Source organism: Canis aureus, chromosome 11 (assembly GCF_053574225.1).
Source record: "Canis aureus isolate CA01 chromosome 11, VMU_Caureus_v.1.0, whole genome shotgun sequence".
Classification (NCBI taxonomy): domain Eukaryota; kingdom Metazoa; phylum Chordata; class Mammalia; order Carnivora; family Canidae; genus Canis; species Canis aureus.
Window position 1 is genome coordinate 59153857 of NC_135621.1, and position 23107 is coordinate 59176963.

The following is a 23107-nucleotide window of genomic DNA, read 5'->3' on the forward strand; positions in this document are numbered from 1 at the left end:
TGAGAAACCAATTTTATCAATCTAAGTTGTTTAGGATTTTAATACATTCCATGCCCAAGTAAATTTCATTTAAAAATCAAATTGTAATATAGTGCAAAATGTTAAATGAATTCACAACCATCACTGCAGTTCTAATTGCATGCTTTATCTAAAGACTAGAGAAGATTGTGCTAAATTATATGGCACGAACTAGTGTTCACTGTTTAGGCTATCCATTAACTGCCAGTCAAACTAATAACAGCAATCTCTTCCCTAATTTTCCTGGTGCAGCTGTTTATAGAATATCCTGGGCGTGTTCACTTCAATAGATACATAATAGTGCAGACATCCACAATGAAAGCTGTATTTTTTTTTGTTTTCAAATTTTCCTATAGACCGTATATTTTTTCTACCTTGCATATTCAATCACTTTCTTAAACTAACTGCTTTAAATAATCAGTAAATAAACTTAATTGTTACATTGTGGCTTTAAATTTTAACACTATACTCTGAAGCCCAAATCCCAGCAAAACAAACCAAAAAGAAAAAAAGTCCCACGCATAAAAATCCTTTGTTCTTTTTGAAGTACAAAATAAAAAAAAAACTCCAGCAGAGACTCATTATGTCTTTACATGTAATTCACCAAGGAATGCTTATATGATATTTACACTGACTTTTCTCAAATGTTCTTTGAAAGTTAAATAAATATAAATTCATCAGCACTAACCAATCTGAATACTTACCGTGTCGAAATACATGACTCAGGCATTTCAATTACTCAATACAGAATACACAAAATTATTTTTTTGTAATACTGTATGCCAAAAATTCAGTCTTTTATAACATTAATTTTAAAAGAGCTAAACTTAACTGATCTGTACCCGTGGTTGCCAGTATTGTGGATTTCAAAGAATATAAAAATTAAATTTAAAAAATTTGCCAAGGAAGAACAATATATTTTATACAAGAAAGATCATTTTAATATAAGAAAGGCAGGAAGGACATAAATTCAAAATAAAGGACAACCTTTAAATTGGTAAGGTTTAAGATTAGGAAAACTTTATGCCAGTCTCCTTATTTTTCTCATTTTGACAAATACTTTTTTCTAGTATTCTGACACAAGCTAGCAGTTGGAACAACTGATATATATTCCATAAGCTGAAAAACATTTTTAGGTCATCTTTGCAACCATGTAAATTCAATAAGCCTTGAGAATCACCAACTTACAATTCCTGCCTAAGCCTTCTTATCTTTGCCTTAGCATCTGCCAGTTCCACTGACAAATGTTGTCGACTTTCTGTTCGCTTCATGCCTGGAGAACCACAGGGTGACTGTGCAGATGAAGAGGCATGGGGTAAAAAATGAAGACCATCTCTTTCTTCAGAGAGTTCTACGATTGTCTAAGGAAATATAGAAATAAAGAATCACTGTTAGTATTCTACATATCAGAGAACTAAGCACATCAACATTATTCATTAAGTCTAAGTACTATCTTATAATATCAAAAACAATTCATTAGTCAAAAATAACTTTGTGTAGGACACCTGGATGGCTCAGCGGGTTAGCGTCGCCTTCACCTCAAGGCATGATCCCAGGGTCTAGGATCAAGTCCCACACTGGGCTACCTGCAAGGAGCCTGCCTCTCCCTTGGCCTATGTCTCTGCCTCTCTCTCTGTGTCTCTCATGAATAAATAAATAAAATCTTTAAAAAAAAAAAAAACTTTGTGATACTTAGCTCTCTTTTTAAAAAGTTTCATACAACAGTTATGGATTAGCTATTTACTAAATAACATGAGAACAATGAATTAATACCTTTTACTCTTCCTAAATTTCTTAATAAAGGAAATCAATTATGGTAAAAGAACTACACTTAAAAAAAAAAAAAAGAACTACACTAGAGAGCAACTAGATAGCAACTAGAAAGATACAAGATATAGATTGAAAGGTATAAGACCTGTTGACACAGGAAAGAAATCAACCTATAAAAAAACTACAATAGTTCTTTATTTTAGAGCAATATGTCTACAACTATGCTGTCCAATATGATAGCCAGTAGCACAAGGGGCTATTTAATTATAAATTTTAAAAGTTAAAAATACAAGTCCTTCCTCACACTAGTCACATTTTAAACTTATAACAGCCACATGTAGGTAGTGGTTACTATATTGGACAGCACAGAAATACAATTTCGCCATCACTGTAGAATTAGACAATATTGCTCTAGAACTGTAAACAGGGATCTCAGAGGGACCCAAGAGAATCTCAGAGATTCAGTTCAATCGCTTAATTCTGCAAGTAATGTTACTAAGGCAGAGACTGATTTTTCAACAATCACAAAACTAGTTACAGCAATGCTAAGACTCCAGGGCCAGTCTCTTGACTCCATATCCTATATTCTCTTTCTTACAATACTAATTATAATCTGCATCTCATCTCAACAGTTCCATTATTTCTTTCTCTAGTCTCTCCATGGGATACAAATCTCATTCTACTTTCCCCAATTCTGAACTTCAAGGGCTACTTAATTCTATTTACCTCACTCTATCATATTCCTCCATTCTTCCAATTTTCCTTTAATTGGAAAATTCTCTTATTCTAAACCAATTTCTCAGCTTTTCTTTCAAACTTCTGAGGCAGAGAGATATTGTCTTGGGGAGTAATTTCAACTGTATTACTCCAGGCAGGAGTAACTACCTCAGGACCATGAAATCACCATTTTGCTTTCTTATCACCAAGTCTTATAACGTCCTCACTAAATCATTACTTTTATCCTTCTTTTCTTTTTTGTTTTTTTAAACCACCCATCAGAATTCATTTCTTTTTCTTGGAATATATTTCAGCACCTAATCAAAGTCTGTCCAACTACTGCTTTTGCAAATCCCAGTATCCCTATGGATGAACTATAGAACACGACTTCTCAGGGCCTTTTCTCTTTGCAACTCCACTCAATACAGACTCTTCCAGTGAAGGAATCATTCCTCTCTGTGCCATGACTCCATTACTAGCATTACTCCAATGGCACCATACCTATGCCTGAACCTTTAATCACTCAACTCCTCCTTTCTGTCCAGATTATTCCTGGCTACTCTAGAGTTCCTACTCAGCCTGAAACTACAATTAAATGCTTAACTGTCATCCTTATTTTGGGGAAAAACAAAAGTGTTTGAGTCTTTGACTCAAATACTATGTCATTTTCCTTACCATCATTTCTTTTTTATTCCTTGTCCAAGAAATATACAGTCCTACAACATATCTTGCCATCTATTTTCAGTTAAGCTCTTTTCATTGCCCATCAATTCTTTAATTGAAAACTTTGTTGATTTCTTGACAAATTTCTCTACAATGACTATTTTAAACATATTCCCTTTACTCTACTTAAGCCTCCACCTGTAAACTGCTATTATCGCTTTCAACAAGTGACCTCTCCTCCAACTTGTCAAAGAAACAAAACGAACTGAGATTAAATCCTCCATTTTTATGCACCTTTTGCTCCCAACATATAGTCCTTATTTCTGGAACGTTTTCTTTCTCTCTCTCTCTCTCCCTCTCTCTCTCTCTTTTTTTTTTTTGATTTTATTTATCTATTCATGAGAGACCTAGAGAGAGAGGCAGAGACACAGGCAGAGGGAGAAGCAGGCTCCATGCAGGGAGTCCGATGCAGGACTTGATCCCGGGACTCCAGATTCACGCCCTGAGCCAAAAGCAGACGCTCAACTCAACCACTGAGCCATTCCTCTGGAATGTTTTCAACTTCTCTTTTCCTACTGGCTTTTTTCTCCTTGTTCTTCAAACATATATAAGTACCTTCTATCTAGGAAAAAAAGACATTTCCCTTGTTACCCCTCTACTTCTCTTTCATTGCTACATATTTAAGGGTAGTTTATATGTTTATTGACACTACTTCTTATCCACCTATTCAATATGTCCAGCCCAAGTGTCTGTCTCTATGAATAATGTTAGTAATAATCTCTATACCAGTCTAGGCTCAACCTTCATCGAGTCAATTTTCATTTATATATTTTCTTACTGTCTCCATTATCTTTAACCTTGCCTTCTAACACCTTCTGACTCTAATAATAGTGCCTGTGCGTAATACTTAATATTTGTTTTATGCACAAATTAGAATTATATGCTATCTTATGTTTTTCATTTACGATGTGATTTTTTTCTCCCATAAACCTGATGTGATCTTTCTTTCTTTCTTTCTTTCTTTCTTTCTTTCTTTCTTTCTTTCTTTCTTTCTTTCTTTCTTTTTCTTTCTTTCTTTCTTTCTTTCTTCTTTCTTTCTTTCTTTTTTTTTTAAAGATTTATTTATTTATTTATGAGAGAGAGAGAGAGAGAGAGAGGCAGAGACACAGGCAGAGGGAGAAGCAGGCTCCATGCCGGGAGCCTGACGCGGGACTCGATCCTGGGACTCCAGGATCGCGCCCCGGGCCAAAGGCAGGCACCAAACCACTGAGCCACCCATTGATCCCCCTGATGTGATCTTTCTTGTAACTCCTCTGTATCTCTGATCTCATTTAACATAGTACTGAGCCCAAAAATAGCTGCTCAAAATTATTTAACTGAATGACTCACAAAATATGAAACTCAAGAAAAGTACTGAAGACATGTATTACATTTGAACTTAGTAGGTGGTATTATGGAGATATCAAGAGTTTCCAGGGATGCCTGGGTGGCTCAGTGGTGGAGCATCTGCCTTCAGCTCAGGAGTGATCCCAGGATCCAGGATCAAGTCCTGCATCGGGCTCCCTGCAGGGATCCTGATTCTCCCTCTAACCTATGTCTCTGCCTCTCTCTCTCTCTGTGTCTCTCTGAATAAATCTTTAAAAAAAAGTTTCCAGATGCCAGTGTACAAAACAACTACAGGCTGCAAAATATTTTCTAAAAAGAAAAAAGAAACCTAGTACTAAGAGTCAAGAGTACCCAGAGGCATTAAAGGTTTTATAGACAATATGACTTTTCTCTAATGGTAATAGTTCCTTTAGCTCAAGGCCTCCAAACATGTTTTTTTAAACCTGACAAAAAAAAATGTCATTAAAGCATAATATAGGGATGCCCGAGTGGCTCAGTGGTCAAGTGCCTGCCTTTGGCTCAGGTTGTGATCCCGAGGTCCTGGGATTGAGTCCCGCATCAGACACCACACAGGGAGCCTTCTTCCTCTGCCTATGTCTCTGCCTCTCTTCCCTCTGTGTCTCTCATGAATAAATAAAATCTTAAAAAAAACCATAAAGCATAAAATAATTTCATAAGCCTTCCCTGACACTTTTGATCCTAGACATTCCACTAGCAGTTGTAAGTAACATCTTCCTTAGTTAGTATTTAGATATATGTCTTTTTTGGGTACTTTTAACTTTTAAAATTTTATTACAGTAAAGCAAAGCTGGAGGCATCACAATTTCAGACTTCAAGTTATATTACAAAGGTCTAGTGATCAAAACAGTATGGTATTGGTATAAAAATTGACATGTAGGTCAATGGAACAGAATAGAAAACCCAGAAATGAACTCACAACTATACAGTCAATAATCTTCAACAAAGCAGGAAAGAATATCCAATGGAAAAAAGATGGTCTCTTCAATAAATGGTGTTAAAATGGACAGTCACATGAATAAACATAAAAGAATGAAACTGGACCACTTTCTTATACAAGCACATAAATCAACTCAAAATGGATTAAAGACCTAACTGCAAGACCTGAAACTAAAAATCCTACAGGAGAACACAGGCAGTAACTTCTTTGACACTGGCCGTAGCAAATTCTGAGGCAAGGGAAACAAAGACAAGTAACTACTGGAACTTCATCAAAATAAAAAGCTTCTGCACAGTGAAGGAAACAATCAACAAAACTAAAAGGCAACTTACAGAGTGGGAGAAGATACTTGCAAATGACATACTTGCCAGTGATAAAAGGTAAATATCCAAAATCTATAAAGAACTTCTAAAACCCAACACCAAACATGAATAATCCAATTAAACAACAGACAGAAGACATGAATAGACATTTTTCCAAAGAAGACATCCAGATGGCCAACAGACACAGGAAAAGATGCTCAACATCACTCATGATCAGGGAAAACAAATCCAAACTACAAGGAGATATCACCTTACACCTGTCAGAATGGTTAAAATCAAAAGCACAAGAAACAACAGGTGTTGGCAAGGATGTGGAGAAAGGGGAACCCTTTTGCACTGCTGGTGGGAATGCAAACTTTGGAAAATAGCATGGAGGTTCCTCAAAAAGTTAAAGATAGAAACACCCTATAACCCAGCAAATACTACTCAATACTAGTAGGTATTTACTCAAGGAATACAAAAATACTAATTCAAAGGGATACATGCACCCCAACGTTTAGAGCGGCATTCTCTACAAAAACCAAACTATGGAAACAGCCCAAATGTTCATCGACTGATGAATGGATAAAGAGGATGTGGGGGGTGTGTGTATCATGGAGTATTACTCAGCCATAAGAAAGAATGAAATCTTGCCACTTGCAAGGACATGAATGGAGCTAGAGAGTATTATAGTAAGTGAAATAACTCACTCATATGTGGAATTTAAGAGACAAAACAAAACAAACAAAGAGTGGGGGAAAGGAGAGTGGCAAACCTCTCTTATATCCTTAACTATAGAGAACAAACTGATGGTTACCAGAGGGGAGGTGCCAGGATAAATGAAATAGGTGATGGAGATTAAAGACTGCACTTCCTGTGATGAACACTAAATGCTGTAGTTAAGTACTGAATTACTAAATTCTACACCTGAAACTAATATTACACTTTGTCAGCTACTGGAATCTAAATAAAAACTTAATTTAAAAAAAACCAATTATTTTATTAAAATAAATTCCCCACTAGATTGTAAAGATCTTTGATCCTTTTTTTGAAAGTTTATCGGTTTGTTGCTCCCAAGCACTCTTAGCACAAGATCTTGCAAAAACACCTGTATTCATTAATATACACTGAAGAATGAACATAAAAAGATACAAAAGCTAAGAAAAAAACTCAGGTGACTTAATAACTCTACTTGCAGAATTCCTAATTAAAGAAAAGAATCAGAGACGTGCTCAACACAATCATGGATTTGGGCAAAAGTTTTATAAACAAGAACATGGGGGTTGGAATTAGACTTGGCAAACTGTTTAACTTCTCTGAGCCCAAGTATCTTCATTTATAAGCTTGGGTTTTTGTATAGACTTAAAAAGATAGTATATTATAAATATAACACTTGGCATAAAATAAACTGACAATAAAGAGATCTTAAATTAATTAAAATCTCCTATTTGGTTTTCAGTAAAAGAAGAGGACTTAAGAAATATATGCTACACAGAATTAATAAGAAGTGAAGAGTAATTAAAAAGAATGACCAAATTTACACGTTCTAGACTGAAGTGAAAGAATTACAGCAAAGGATCAATCAAAACAGAAAAAAAGGACTCTCTGTTTTGACAAGGAAGGACATTTCCTCTGAGTAACTCTGAAGCTTCCTACTACTGACTGAAAAGTAGTGTCCTACCCTTGCCATGCCAACAAATAGAGGATATTTAAGTACATAGATGGTGCCTACTTTAACTCCTGGAATGTTACTGCTCACCAAAATATACAACGTGTATGGATAAAAAGGCCTGGAGTAGCCAACTAGCCTCCTTTGTTGATATGGAACCTTCTAGAATTAAGTGGCCAAGTATGAAGGAATACATTGCTTAACTTATTAATAAGCTGACAGTCCAGGTTCCTTGGAGACCCCCAAGGGAAGAAACAAAACAGAAAGAATTCTAATTAATGTTATACTAAAAAGCATCCTCCAAAGCTCAAATTTTCTAGGAGGTCACAAAGCCAGTACAGTCTGTGACAGCTGAGAATAAGGACATTTGCAAATTTCAAGTTAACGTAAGAGTCAGACAAAAAAGTAAACCCAACACTCTAGGCAACACTTATATGTGTTCTAGCAGCAGCAATAAACAGAACCACCTGTTAGTTCTGCTGCATCAGAGGCCACAAGCTACAGGGTAGCCTTGCCCAAGTCGGCCCATCCAACCTGGCCTGGACTGGCATAGAGCCATGAATGTCAATGTGGGTGTCAGAATAGTAGTTTTATGACTTCTGTATCAGTTTTATGAGAAAAGAAGACTCTTCATTGTGTCCATATCCACAGTCTTCCTCTGCTACCTGCAGATGGGAATGCTTCCACAATCACAGTGTGGCCTAGATCTTTGACACATCATCACAGTGGATCTGATAGGCATGTTCCTGGCCCCCATCAATAGTACAGGAGCAGAGATTATGCCTGTAGCACTAGCTCTGTAGGTCAGGATGTTACTGCAAATCCTACTTTATTCCTTCAGCATGGTGCTTGTGGGTAAGCATGACATGAACAAGAGCACTGTATCTCCCTGATGAGGTCTACGGCCCTCTTCAAACTAAGTGACACCTTCCTCTTAAGAGAGATGGGTCTGCAAGCTGAAAAGGGCCAGACCTATGTGTAACACCTGATATGATGTTTCCACTCTTGGAAGTTCCATTTTTCTTTCTGCATAATGATACACATGGAAAGACCTTAAAAATAATCGAATGTACAGATTTTTTATTCATATTTTTAAGTCTTTTAAATTTTCTTTGCACTGAAAAATGAGCATGCTGCTTTTGTACTCTCAAGTGTTCCAAAAAATGTTATGAATATGATACTTATTCCTTTCTTTCCTCCTAGTAAATTTTGTAGAGAAATTAGAAACCACAACCATACACATACTTTCAATGTGTTTATTCAGTGTGACATACAACGTTCTTCTATTTTATTTCTTATATAAAATTTTATATAAAATATTTTGAAGGAAAAAATAGAGCTAAAGAGAAAATCTAAATAAGAACTTGTTTCAATCCAATTGAATAATACAAAATTATTGCATTTATATATTGTATTTACAGTTGTCTAATATTTTTCACAATTATTTTTAAGGATCTTTTCTAATTAGTTCATTGGTGATTCAAATTAAAAAATTTTCCCCTAGAGATCCCTGGGTGGCTCAGCGGTTTGGCGCCTGCCTTTGACCCAGGGTGTGATCCTGGAGTTCCAGGATCGAATCCCACATCGGGCTCCCTGCATGGAGCCTGCTTCTCTCTCTACCTCTGTGTGTGTGTGTGTGTGTCTCTCTCTCTACCTTTCATGAATAAATAAATAAAAATCTTAAAAAAAAAAGGTAGAAAGAAAATTAAAAAAAAAAAAATTTCCCCTAGAGAACTAGCTTCAAGCCAGCTAGCAACTTGTTTCCAGATACCTGAGAAAAGAAAACATGATCATCTTTTTCTTGTTAAAAAATAAATCCAACTAAAAAGCTTAATGAGGCAGGATAATACATCTTAAACGACTTTTCAAATAATCACAACAGTGTTTCATATTCCTTAGTTTTGACGTAGATCATAACAAATACTCTAACTCTGAGAAACAAAGGGTTGCAGAAGGGAGGGTGGGTAGGGGGATGGGGTAGCTGGGTGATGGGCACTAAAGAGGGCACTTGATGGGATGAGCACTGGGTGTTATACTCTATGTTGTCAAAATGAATTTAATTAAAAATTTTAAAAAGATCATAACAAATACTTCATTCTCATTTCTCCAAAATAATATCCTTCTTCACCCCATATCAGTAACTTCATGGCAGTGAGATCAAACAATTCATACATGCCCTCAGAAGCTGGAGGGCACCTTATCAAAATACAAAAAGAAGAAATAAAAATAGAAGAATGCTGTAGAAAATGAATAAAGTGGTAAAAAGGTACCAATATAAAAAGAAGATAAAGCATATGGGTCAAAACTCAGACTGAAAATAAAATAATCTATATCAGGATAGGTGTGATATACATTAGGGACATTTTTCAATTCACTCTTCCTTTGGTCTTACTGCCTTAGGTTTTTTAAAAATTTAGTTGTTGCTCTAAAATATTTATTTCCTATCTCTTCTTCTCTTTTAATGCCTTTTGCCCCCTCTTTTAATGCCTAAAGAGAAACTGAAAATTCCCATCTATAACAACATGAAAGTATTGCTCAGAAAAAAAATCTTCGGGAATTTCTCCTAGGCAAGTCTTTCATTAGCCCAGAGAGTAACCAAATTCTCTGTAAATAAGCTCAAAACTGTCTCTTCCAGGGGCACCTGGATGGCACAGTCAGTTAAGATCCAACTCTTGGCTTCAGCGCAGGTTAGGAAATCAGGGTCCTGGAATGAGGTATGTTGGGCTCCATGCTCAGTGCGGAGTCTGCTTGAGATGCTGCTTCTCCCTCTCCCCCTGTCCCTCCTGCTCATGCTCTCTTTCACTCTCTCAAACAAATCTCTAAACACACACACACACACACACACACACCCTGTCTCTCCCAAGTAAATGGAACAACTGATCAAAGCTACACATTCTTCTGAATGGCAGAGTACTTTCATCTGCTATTAACAAAATATTACCCACCATCACATGCACTAAGTCTAGACTCCTATAAAATTATTAGCGATTTTCAGAGACTGCTGGCAAAAAAACCTGGTGCATTTTACTCTTTTAAAAAAGCAAAGTACTCTCTTACAGAAGCCTATAATAATTCTTTTAAAAAATCACACCTCATTTACTAACTATAAAAACTCGAAACCTTTTGTGAGACACTTTATTCAGAACACCTGTTATTCTCCTTTTATTAAACTTATTTTTCCAACCTCAAAATGTGGCAATAAAACTAAGAAATTAACCTTAAGCAAATTCTCATGCTTCAAGGCAATGATTTTTCCATTTACACCAATAGTATTTTCAGTTTCACACTTTTGTACTGTTGCCAGAACTGTGGGAATGACTTAAAAACACAGGAACAAAATAATAATAATTTAAAAGAAAGGAGAAAAGAAAATCTAATTGCAATCTCTTTACTAGCAATTTGGGGCTCTTATCTATCCTTTTTGGTTCCTGTTTTGCACAAAAACAGACATAAAGTACTTTATTACCTGTCCCTAAGAAACAGAGTATCAATGTTGAAAACCCTCTGATACCACTTTTTTTGGAAAGCAAATTTTCACAATATACTTAAAGAAAATTACAAACCTCTGAATGTTCATCTCTCTCATCTATAAGTCTTTTTAGATGTAATGCCATGTTTTTCAAGAGTGGTTCTATTTCCTCTTGAGACATATCAGTCACTTCCATCCATTGCAGGTCAAACACATTTTCCTGATTATGGGTTACCTTTAGCAAACCAACCAAAATAAACAATTTTTTAGAATGGCTAATACTTAAAAACTGATTTCATTTTAGTACAATATTAGCTCAAATATCATATATCCCTTACCACAAAAATATGAGAAACAAATGATGCCTAAAGAACCCTTGAAATTAATGAATGATGAAAAGGCTAATACTAAGAATTATTTTTACTAAATATTATCTACAAATATACAAATATTTGCTTTTCTATCAACTAAAAAGTAAAACATTGCAGGCATTGCTAGGAGAAGGTAAAATTGATATGTTTGACAACTGCTTTAACAAAATTAATTGAACTTTTGAACTTTTCTTTAGGTAAGACTAAATTTATTGTGCTTGATTCAAAAGCAAAAGTTTTTTAATCCCATAGGATACATGTTATTGCACTTTTATACTTGAAAAGCTACATCTTTTATAGAGTCTGAAGACAACAATGCCATAAAATCTTAGGAGAAACTAACACAAAGATTTTTAAAAGAATGGGAAAGTTACATAAACATAATATTTATTTCTTGCTTTCTTTTTCTGTGATTCTGATACTCTGCTTTAACTTTCACAAGAAACCACAAAAATAACACTTTCAAGAATGATGGCAAATTTAGTAACTTGCAATACTTAGCATTTATTCAAAATAAAATATAAACCACAAAGCTAGGATAAACAAACATATATAAGGGAAAACTACCCAAAAAATTCCTGTATTTTGTGGAGTACTAATATGCTGACTGTTGACAACAATATTACAGACAAGAAAGCTGGACTCTATGAATGCTAATGAAGAAGAAAGATGATATATTCAACACAGGTTATTCAAATAGAGAGTATTTTAAACACTACCAATTTTTGCTATTTAAAAATTCTCTCCCTTTCCTTCTCTTTCTAATCAATATGTAAAGTTTATGATCTAGTTCTAAAAAGGCTTAAGATTAAAAGTTTGTAATTAGATAGATGCAGAAACAGCATCTGTTAACTATTTTAGTATGTCCTAGACTGAAGTTTTTATACAGATGTTACAAATCACTAATGTGTTATAATTCAACTAATATCTTCATTAAAAATTATACTATGTCCATTCATTCAAACAAATCACTGGAATGACTTAGTACCAAGCTATCATCTTACCTCACTTTAGTTTTGAATTACAGGCAGTGATCCACTTTCTGCTGCTTCCATTTACAATACTGTTCATTCTGTGCTAACAAAGGCATACACTTCATTCCTCTAACATTTTCTACCTAACGTCCCTATGAATAAAGGCAACAGTACACTGTAGTTAGCACTGTGCCATGAGGATTCCTTTAAGAAGCTATCTCTAAAGAGAAGCTGACAATTTGTCTATCAGAAGGGTCCATCTGTATCTGACCTTGATTTGTTCTTGCTTGTCCTAGGATTTCAAGTATTTGGGGAGATAGAAACACACCACAAGCTTCATGAAAGTTTTTATATAAAAACTGTATATAGGTTATTACCTCTTGAATATGTGCGGCAACTGCTGCTTTTGTATCAAAATCTAAACCTTGAATTCTTTCAATAAATTCTTCTTTTTTCTGACACTAAAAGAAATTAATAAAATGATCATTCACATTTTATGGGATATAATCCTTATATGTCATAAATAACTTAACAACTCATCAGACCAAGAAGCCTGGCTATGTTTTGAACAGTACAATGAGGGTTTTGTTTGTTTTGCATTTAAATGGTCTCATATACTTACCTAATGAAAAGATAACAATTTAGAAATATTTATTTAAAAAGCACAGCACCAAAAACCCATACTATTTTTATGCTGTAAAGTTCTAAAGAGGGAAACCATTACACAATCCATCTGAGGTCAGTACAATATTATTATGCTAACTTTACAAACAGAAAAGTAAAGAATCAAGAACTTGTTTCAGGGAGGGTAAGTTACTTGCCAAAAAACACAGTGAGTCAGTGGCAGAAATCGGAATACAGCCAAAAAAGCTCAGTCAGTCTTTGGCTATCATCAAACAAAACAGCCTTTCTTCTTGGGAAAAAAAAAAATTGTAAGCAATTTTTACTTCAAGCTTACAATACATTCCCACATCTTCATTCTATCAATCTTACTAAAGAAACCTATTTTTGAGGCCCAGTTCAACATTTATAAGGTAATACAATAAATATTTGATTTGTTTCTACCATAATATAAAGTTACCAGGGGCAAAATTTAAGAGTGTATATACAAGTATGCATGTACTGAGTTGAATAAAGGCAGTATTTCTTTATTGTATAACTTTTAAAAATCTTTATATAAATTTAAAGTATTATGATGTAAACCTAACCTTTTTCTTTCCAGTCAGTACTGAATAACAGTTTAACATGCATCTTAATACCTCTGCCTTCCATCTACAACTCTTAAACTGCAATCCAACTGCTCATATAACTGTATTCTTGCAGCTACCAAATGAGAAGTGCATACAAAATAGACAGCACTGCCTTGTCTAGCTTAGTTGCATCTCCTGGGCCAATTACCCAACTAGTAGTGAAGAGAATATACTCACAGAAAAGAAAAATTGATTCTTTGATCATTAAGAAACTTATCAAGGTTCTGCTTTGTACTGTACATATTTATTATATCAAATTGTAACATTCTACTTCTATTACCTACAATTTAACTTAACACATTCTCATGGTGCAAAAAGCTTTGTATCCTATAAAAACAAAATTATTAGAACGATATAATAATATTTAAAATTAAACTACTAAGAACATACAGTTTCTGTGACTAGGAAATTGACTTTTAAGGGGGATGATGAAAATTAATCAATTTAAAAACAAGAATTTTTTTAATCTAGTAAATAAAATTTGACAGGTCTACTGAGAACAATTAAAGTTGACTTTCTGATAGTCCATTTGTAGCAAAATTAACTTTTTAGGTATGATGTGCCCAATTTTTAAATTTAATGCTTCCAGGGGCGCCTGGGTGGCTCAGTCAGTTAAGCGTCTGCTTTCACTTCAGGTCATGATCCCAGGGTTCTGGGATCCAGCCCTGGCTCCTTGCTCAACAGCGAATCTGCTTCTTCCTCTCCCTCTCCCTCCTCTACCACTCTGGGCTCTCTCTCTCAATCCCTGCCTCTCTGTCTCAAATAAATAAAATCTTTTTACAAAATAAACTAAATGTTTCCAAATATGTTGATCTATGTATATAGTTTCTGAGCCAATGAGCACATAAAATAACAGGGTTATGATGACTATGACTCATTGGAAGGGTCTCCCAATTCAACTGCCATATCTTTGCCTTTGGTTTAAACTTAACACATACACTTCCCTTTTCTAAGCCCTAGAGCCACTGTTTCTTCTTTTATACTATCTTTAGGAGCTCATCCTCTAATATAGTTTCAACATAAATCAATGAGAATTTTTCTTTTACTCTTAAAAATACCCACAATTTCTACTAAGTTTCATCTTTATTCAAGCTGTAAAAGTTTTTAAGAATTCTGATTATGCTTTATAAATAGGTTAGGCTTTCTTAAAGCATACAGAATGAAGGTTATAGAATCTTGAGGGATAGAAAAAACTATCAAGATGGAAAAAAGAATGAGAGAAGATATAATTTTGAAGTTGAATAATCAGATAAAATGTTTTATTTTATTTATTTATTTTTTTTAATTTTTATTTATTTATGATAGTCACAGAGAGAGAGAGAGAGAGAGAGAGGCGGAGACATAGGCAGAGGGAGAAGCAGGCTCCACGCACCAGGAGCCCGATATGGGATTCGATCCCGGGTCTCCAGGATCGCGCCCTGGGCCAAAGGCAGGCGCTAAACCGCTGCGCCACCCAGGGATCCCCAGATAAAATGTTTTATATCAGTGTTTTAGAATACAGCAATCACTAGCTATATGTGGCTACTGAATACCAAAATGTAGCTAGTACAACTGAGAAACTGAAATTCTCATTTTATTTAATAGTGATTAATTTTAATTTACATAGCTACATGTGCCTCACAGTGGTTACTGAATTGACAGCCCCCTTCTGGAGCATAAAGAAGTCTGGTGTTAAAAATTGACCTATAAATAAATAGCTTTACTTGCATCTATGAAAACTCTTGTGAGGAAGACTAAATAATCACCAACAAATTGTTTTTCCCACTTAAAAGTATGCTCTCTTTTATCTTTATATAAAGTTCTTAATGTGTTACGGGCATTAGTTATTATTAGTTATTTCTAACTCTATTAATAACAACTAATACTTAAGTGAACAGATTACGATAATATTCCAAGAATACCTCGGAAGCTGTGATATAGGAAAAGTGCAGGCACCTGGGTGGCTCAATTGGTTAAGCATCAGGCTCTTGATTTTGGCTCAGGTCATGATCTCAGGGTCCTGGGATCAAGCCCTGTGTTGGGCTCCTTGCTCAGTGTGGAGTCTGCTTGAGATTCTTCCCTCCTGCTTTTCCTCCCACTCTCTCCCTCTCTTTCAAATAAATTAATTTTTTTAAAAAGTTATGTGGGTAGGAAGTTGGGGCCTGAGGGAAGTGTTTCACCAGAGTTGAAGCTCTTGATTACTCAAATTCCTTATATTTTCACTTGGTAATCTCAGTGCTTTCTCTTATTAAAAAAAAAAAGGATTATGAGAAAAAACTATAGTAAAATAGAGGAAACAAGCTACTGAACAAGAGAACAATAAAATGAGCAACACATTACAGTGTTTTCAATAAGAACACGAATGACTGAATAGATCACAGTTCTATCAAAAGTAAAACCAAAATAAGCCACATAAAAACATAAATAAAGATAGAAAAACTAAAATTTCCTCTTTAAAGAATAGCTTTCTCCCCACCCCCAAAACAGAAAATAATAAATGTTGGTGAGGATGTGGAGAAATTGGAACTCTGTGTACTGTTGGTAGGAATGTAAAACAGTACAGACACTATGGTAAACAGTATGGCAGGACCTAAGAAAGTTAAAAATAGAACTACCATACTTTATCTAGCAGTTCTGCTTCTGGATAGACAGCAAAAGAACTGAAAAAGCAGCGGCTCAAACAGTTATATGTATACCCGTGTTTATAAAAGCATTCTTCACAACAGGCAAAAACTCTGCCCCTCTCTCTCTCTCTCTCTGTCTCTCATGAATAAATAAATAAAATCTTAAAAAAAAAAAAATGGGGCAGCCTGGGTGGCTCAGCGGTTTAGCACTGCCTTCAGCCCAGGGCCTGATTCTGAAGACCAGGGATCGAGTCCCACGTCGGGCTCCCTGCATGGAGCCTGCTTCTCCCTCTGCCTGTGTCTGTGCCTCTCTTTCTCTCTCTGTCTCTCATGAATAAATAAATAAAATCTTAAAGAAAAAAAAACAGGCAAAAAGTGGAAGCAAACCAAGTGTCCATCAATAAACAAGATGTATATACATACAATGGAATATTATTTAGTCTTAAAAGTTAGAGGATACTCAGACATGTGCTAAAATGTGGATGAACCTTAAAGACGTTATGCTAAGTGAAATAAGTCAGTTATAAAAGAGCAAATCCTGTATGACTCCACTTATGTCCTAGAGTAGTCAAATTCATAAAGACAGAAAGTGGAGAATGGTGATTGCCAAGGGCTGGGGATAAAAGAGATATAGGGAGTTACTGTTTAACAGGTATAAAGCTTCAGTTTTGGAAGATGAGAAAAGTTCTGAAATCGGTAGTGGTGACGGTTGCACAACAATGTGAAGGTATAATGCTAACGAACTGTACACTTAAACATTCAGTAAAATGGTGAGTTTTATGTTATACATACATTTTACTATGACTAAAAAAATAAAAAAAACAATTATCAGCAAAAAAATCCCCTCCTTGTATTAAGCTACATTTGCTATTTTCATGTATTCTCAGAAAAAAAAAATGCCTCAGTTGGAAGCTATGTATTGTTTTACTTCCCCAAAATGTAATGGGATACTTAATGTTCTAAAAATGCTAATTTTAAAGATGCTTTACAGATACCTGGTAGGAAAACAATAGGCTGTAGCCCTCAAGCTGATCAAGTTCAAAAATAGTTTCTGAATCAAATACTAGTGTTAGAATTGCTTGTAAAGGCTCACATAAAAGTCAGAATTTTAATTCCAACCACACTTGACACTCAGTTACTTTCAACACCATGCAACCCTGCAAAAGTCCAAAATATATATTATTTTTGGATACTGAATAGCCAGTACTAATATAAAACTAAGTTCTGCTAAATTTTATATGGTCTTTGAAACAAAGATATTTCCAAGCAACATACACTCCAAAAATTTTTCCTTCTGTGTACGATGATTTCTCTTGGGACTCTCTCAAGTATCTCAAGGATGGGATGCAGAGCAATGTGTCCATAAAAATTTTAGTTGATGCTCAGAACTGGTTCAGAAAATGTGTTATCCACTAAAAAAGATTCTGGTAGAACTGGACTGGTTTAATTAGTCAATAATGGAAATATCAAGCCCTGGCCTTGAGCAGTATTCTTTGTATTCAAAGTTATTCCTATGGGTTATATTTATGTGCTTTAGAGGATAAAAAGTCTTAAATATAAATTCATTCTGTGAGGTAAGATGTTTGGACAGTGACCACTATTTTTGAATCCTGCTTCCCCTTAAAAACTTCATGCTTTCTTCTTCAAAAGAAACAAATTGTTTCCAATTTCCTTATGCTTCCTTCCATTTCTATTTCTTTTCATGAATACAGCATCTTTTAAAACTTGCGGCCCACTGAATTCTTAGACGTCAGTATCATATCAGCAAACTTTAACTTACTGTTTCTACCTATGAATCACAAGTTCAACAAATAAAACTAATCCTGTTGTGGAAAAACATTTTGCGCCACATATTACATTAAAAACTAGACTTTTAAGCTGTTTAATTACACAAGGACAGATTTTCTACAATAGAGATTACACTCTAGAAAGCATATAAACAGTATTTGTTAGCTGACCGGTTTTGTCAATAGTTTCTTGTCCTGCCTGAAGTACATTTTGACTCTTCGTATCAACAAAGATTTCTAATTGTTCATATAGGCAGTTAAAGGATGACAGGAGATTCTGTTACGTATTTGATGTCATTAGCATCAGTGGCTCCGAAATACTGACAGGATGAAATCTAAACTATCTCAAATATAGGATACTACAGTTACAGAAAATAGAGTAAGGGTTAGTAGCTTAGATTTTGTTGCTTTTACAGGTGGTAATAATGATGGTTTCTTTAATATATTAGGCTTTCCCTAAACTGTTCATAAAAAGTCCTTAGTTCTGCTCCATTCCCACTGTCAATTTTAGTAACCAGCAATAACAACCAAATAATAACCAGAAGTTACAACCAAATTTATGCTGTCACTATGTTATTTAAATTTACATAACATTCATCAACAGAAGGTATTTTTAAAAGCAAATACAGTATTCAAGGCTGTAAATAATTAAGGGCTGTGTTTCTAATTTAGGATCTGATGACCAAATTAGAATAGCAATAGCCACAAACACTATATTTACTTAATATTTAATCAACTACGAAGTAAACACCTGTATTACACAGCATGAAACTTTAATAATATGCTCTGTGTAAGTATATAGCTCCTAAACAGTTAGTTCTAAAAGCCATACTACTCTCTCGGAATTGTGATTTCTGGCATATGTGTATAAAAAGCTACTCATGGTAACAGTATTTGTTTACACAAATAATTGAGACAGTTTAACACTGTAATCATTCATTCAAAAATGGCTGATTAAAGGAAAAATCAACATAGAGAAATAGGTTTGAAGTTGGACCAGAGTTTAAACTTAACTCTTGGGGGATCCCTGGATGGCTCAGCGGTTTGGCGCCTGCCTTTGGCCCAGGACATGATCCTGGGGACCCAGGATCGAGTCCTGTGTCAGGCTCCCTGCGTGGAGCCTGCTTCTCTCTCTGCCTGTGTCTCTGCCTCTTTCTCTGTGTCTCTCATGAATAAATAAATAAAATCTTAAAAAAAAATAAACTTAACTCTTTGGTCTGTTGGCAATATGCATCTAGAGCAACCATCTTGGATTGTCAGCAGTCTCAGTTTACACATGCAGTTCCACTCTAATAGTTAACAGTACCTTTTCTGACTCTCACAAGTGTCTTAATTTGGGTAATTTAAATTTCATCCTATGTAAACACTGATATCCTTATGTGGAAAAAAAAGATACTATAAGAAAACTTATTTAGGAATCATCCCTGACACAAAGCAGGTATTTAATAAATCATAGCTATTATTATAATCAGTCATCTAAAGGGCAATAATAATCTAAACTCCTAAATAACATTTTTCATAATTTCTGCCTCTCTCTGGTGTTAATCCTCTTTTGTAACATACATACATGCACACATGAATCATAAGGATGTTTTAGGAGAAGTTTTTAGAGTCCCTTTAAGGAAATTTGAAAAACTTAGGGCCATTATAAGCCTCAGAATAAAAAAAAATAGTGTTTTTTTTTTTTTTTTTTAAGATTCTATTTATTTATTCATGAGAGACACACAGAAAGAGATAGAGAGGCAGAGACACAGGCAGAGGGAGAAGCAGGCTCCATGCAGGGCGCCCGACGCAGGACTCAATCCCAGGACTCCAGGATCAGGCCCTGGGCTGAAGGCGGCGCTAAACCTCTGAGCCACCGGGGCTGCCCAAATACAGTTTTTAAGTAACACAGCTATCTGATAATACAAGTTTGAAATAAAATCACAGAATAAATATTTTCCTTCAAAATCTCCTTAGAAGGTCATAGTTATTTAAAAATTCCTAACAGAGACTTTGAAAAGCAATAGCCCATCTCTAAGTCTTTTAGAAACTAGAGCCTGAAAAAACATATAAAGAAGTTATTAAAATGAAAATACGAAGAAATATTTTAACTTACCTGAACGGCACAACCCAGTAAAAGTAAAAGCAACTTTTTAACTTCTTCTGTGCCTTGTTCTGAAATAAAAACGATTGCTAAGTACTACATTTTACTTTAGTTCAACTCTCTTTCTTACATTAGTAGAATCCCTTCTAAAGGTAACATTCACAACAACTTGACCCAAGGATAAGTATGCAAGTATAGTGCAGAATTCAAAAAAGCAGCTCTGTGTGCATAATGTGGTAATAGCAGAAGAAATGGGCAAGGATGTTCATTTTGAAGGGCTGCAGTATAGACAAAACGGGCTTCAAAACTCTATACAATAAAGTATGCTAACTATAAATGCACTAGTTTTCCATAAATGATTACAACATGCCAAATGAAGAACTGCTGATATAGAGACATGTCACAAATTCAGGCCAGTGGTTCCTAATAGGTCTGGTTTCATTTAGGCCTACTAACATTTTCTTTCTAAAACACCTATCTCATGATTTATCTACCTATAAAATTTAAATGGGTTTCCACTGTGTATACTCATGAGGATCAAAAGCTTAATTAAATGTTACAGCAAGGATGGTAAAATGAATGTATGTAATAAGCTGGATACAGTTAATGATTTATAATAGACCTGGAGAGTACATTTGCTGTCAAACAATACTCAATAATTCAGATCTTCTCAAAACATATAGGGGACAAAAATAAAAAAAATCACTTCTTTGGTCCAGAATTTCACCATCAGGGCAATTTGTCTATGACAAGTCCTAAACTTCTTTTCAAACATCTCCCTCTATACTCCAGGAAACAACCTACTTTCTTAGACACGCTAATCACCTTTCCCAAATATATGTACATCCGCACTCCTCTGCCTTCACTTCTGTCACTCTCTTTCTTTCCTATATTCATCCCTCTAGTGAATGCCTTACTAATCACAATCCTAGGTACAGCTCACTAACACTGTGGTGTAGTCTTCTCTGGCCAAACTACCTACCAATGGTCTCCAACCCTCACTAACCTGCCAACCTTATAAATGATGGCTGTGTATTTTATATGCCTTAGTACTTTTATATAGCTCTATTTTGTATTAATTATTACATAATTTCCCAGGCATCTCTGCATCTCTCACCAAAGCACAAGATCTTCCAGAGTACAGGCCATTTTCTTTATATTCCTGGTCTCTATAATTTGGCAGGTAATTACTAAATGCATGTGAAATTGAAAATTCCATTTTATACACAAAATTTTTTTTTCATTTTTTACTTTGTAAAATCAAATATCCCAGAATACCTCTAAAGACTATCTAAACTCCTAATTCACCTCATCTAAGTGGTAATTTCCTCAGGAAAAACAGTTGTTTGATTTTAGTGTTTATTTTTGTTTGTTTTGAATGAGAATGGGGGGTGGGGTTTAGAGAAGATACACTTGGATTTGGGTTATGGGTAGCCTAAAAGAGTAAGTCCACTGTTGAACTGGTTAGTAGCTACTAATTTCTCCAATTGTTTAAAAATTAAAACTCTGAATAGGTCACATTTAAAAGCTGGCAAAAGGCAGAAATTTCTGAAGAAAATAATTTAAATGATCGAAAAAAGCTGTTTCTCATCTTTCCATTTAGAAGTAGTTTAATATAAATGATAACATCAATGAGTAAAATCTTAGATTTGAACTGCTCTAGCAATGAAAAATAGCAGATGTATGAATATAAACCTAGAAATTACTTCAAAATCACTTCTTTCCTAAGGTTATGTTCCCTGAATCTTGTACCCACATTATCTTCTATACTTGTTTATGATGAGACACTAAAAATCATTACAGAAAAGTAACAATTTGGCAGAGCTGAAAAAACACTGAACTTAACATAAAATGTACTTAATCCCATCTACATATTATAAATATTCTGAGTTTATTTTCTCTCTACAAAATGGAGTATCACCTCTGACTTTCCCTAGAGTCATGAAAAACCTACTGTGTTCATTTAAATAAGATCTTGATCAGCATTACAGTATTACACAAAGTTAAGGCTACTATCACATTAGTTTAATACTTACCAGAAAAAGGATTTTTACCAATGATTAAGACATTTGGCAATGACATCATGATCAACTGCTGCAAAGTCTCCTGTAAAAAGACACCCCAAAGATTGTTATATGGGTAATGCTGACTAGATAATTATCAAATAGCTATAACTTATGATTTGTGCCCTTCTCTATAGCAGATATGCTATACTTCCATTAAAAAGCTTTTAAAAAGGTGAAAGAAGTTATCCAAGTTGTTCAAAAGACACTGAAGTGTCTGAAACTTTTTGTAACTTTAAGTTAATGAATTAAGTAACAAAAATTATAATGTCAGGTAGGCTTAATAACATATCTAATACCTTCAAAATAGGGGTACCTGGGTAGCTCTGTCAGTTAAGCATCAACCTTGGCTCAGGTCAGGATCCTAGGGTCCTGGGATAGAGAGCCCTGTGGGGCTCCCTACTAAGCAAGGAGTCTGCTTCTCCCTCTCCCTCTGCCCCTGCTCATTCTCTCTCTCACTCACTCTTTCTCAAATAAGTAAGTAAAATATTCAAAAAAAAATACCACCTACAAAATAAGTGTCCAAGTGGAACAGGTCCAGTATTTATTTGGAAATGTAAGTTTTAGGTGTTAGATATTTAAACAACATTCCTCAATAAAAGATCAAGTGTGTGTACTTTTTTTGATCTTTTGTTACTTCTCTTTAAGGGAATTAATACTTCATTAAAAATGCATCTTACGATCATTTCATGCAAGTGAGCTCTTCCTCAGTAAATCATTATTTCTCTATCTATAATAGAGGTTTACTTTGATTTTTGTCAAACTTTCAGTGATAAGAATATACTCACATTCTGATAGTACAGGATGATTCAGAAAGAATTGAATGCTTTCAAATTACTCATTTTAGGTAAAAATCAACTGTGCATCTTCCATTTATTCTACCCCCTTGTTGAGGAAATGAAGGGAGACAATGCATCTGTCATTACTAATAGTGACATGCTACAAAGGACCTGGGATGAATCAGGCTATAGGACTGATAGGTGCCCTGGGATATTACTGAATCTTGGCAAGATTATAGAAA

The 23107-nt window shown here is 34.8% G+C and overlaps 1 protein-coding gene and 1 pseudogene across 13 annotated transcripts in view; one reads left to right on the top strand and one right to left on the bottom strand.

Moving 5' to 3' along the window:
* Positions 1 to 23107, bottom strand: part of CCDC88A (coiled-coil and HOOK domain protein 88A) — a 139706-nt gene that overhangs the window by 76264 nt on the left and 40335 nt on the right. For all 13 annotated transcript variants that reach the window (XM_077915436.1, XM_077915435.1, XM_077915438.1 and 10 more), the window contains exons 4-8: positions 22060 to 22129; positions 20036 to 20094; positions 12675 to 12758; positions 11047 to 11187; positions 1207 to 1379 (exon numbers count right to left, since the gene is read on the bottom strand). In XM_077915436.1, the coding sequence (XP_077771562.1) occupies positions 1207 to 1379; positions 11047 to 11187; positions 12675 to 12758; positions 20036 to 20094; positions 22060 to 22129 (527 nt within the window). The remainder of the gene's footprint in view (positions 1 to 1206; positions 1380 to 11046; positions 11188 to 12674; positions 12759 to 20035; positions 20095 to 22059; positions 22130 to 23107) is intronic.
* LOC144323142 (sushi repeat-containing protein SRPX pseudogene) lies at positions 7091 to 8465 on the top strand (annotated as a pseudogene).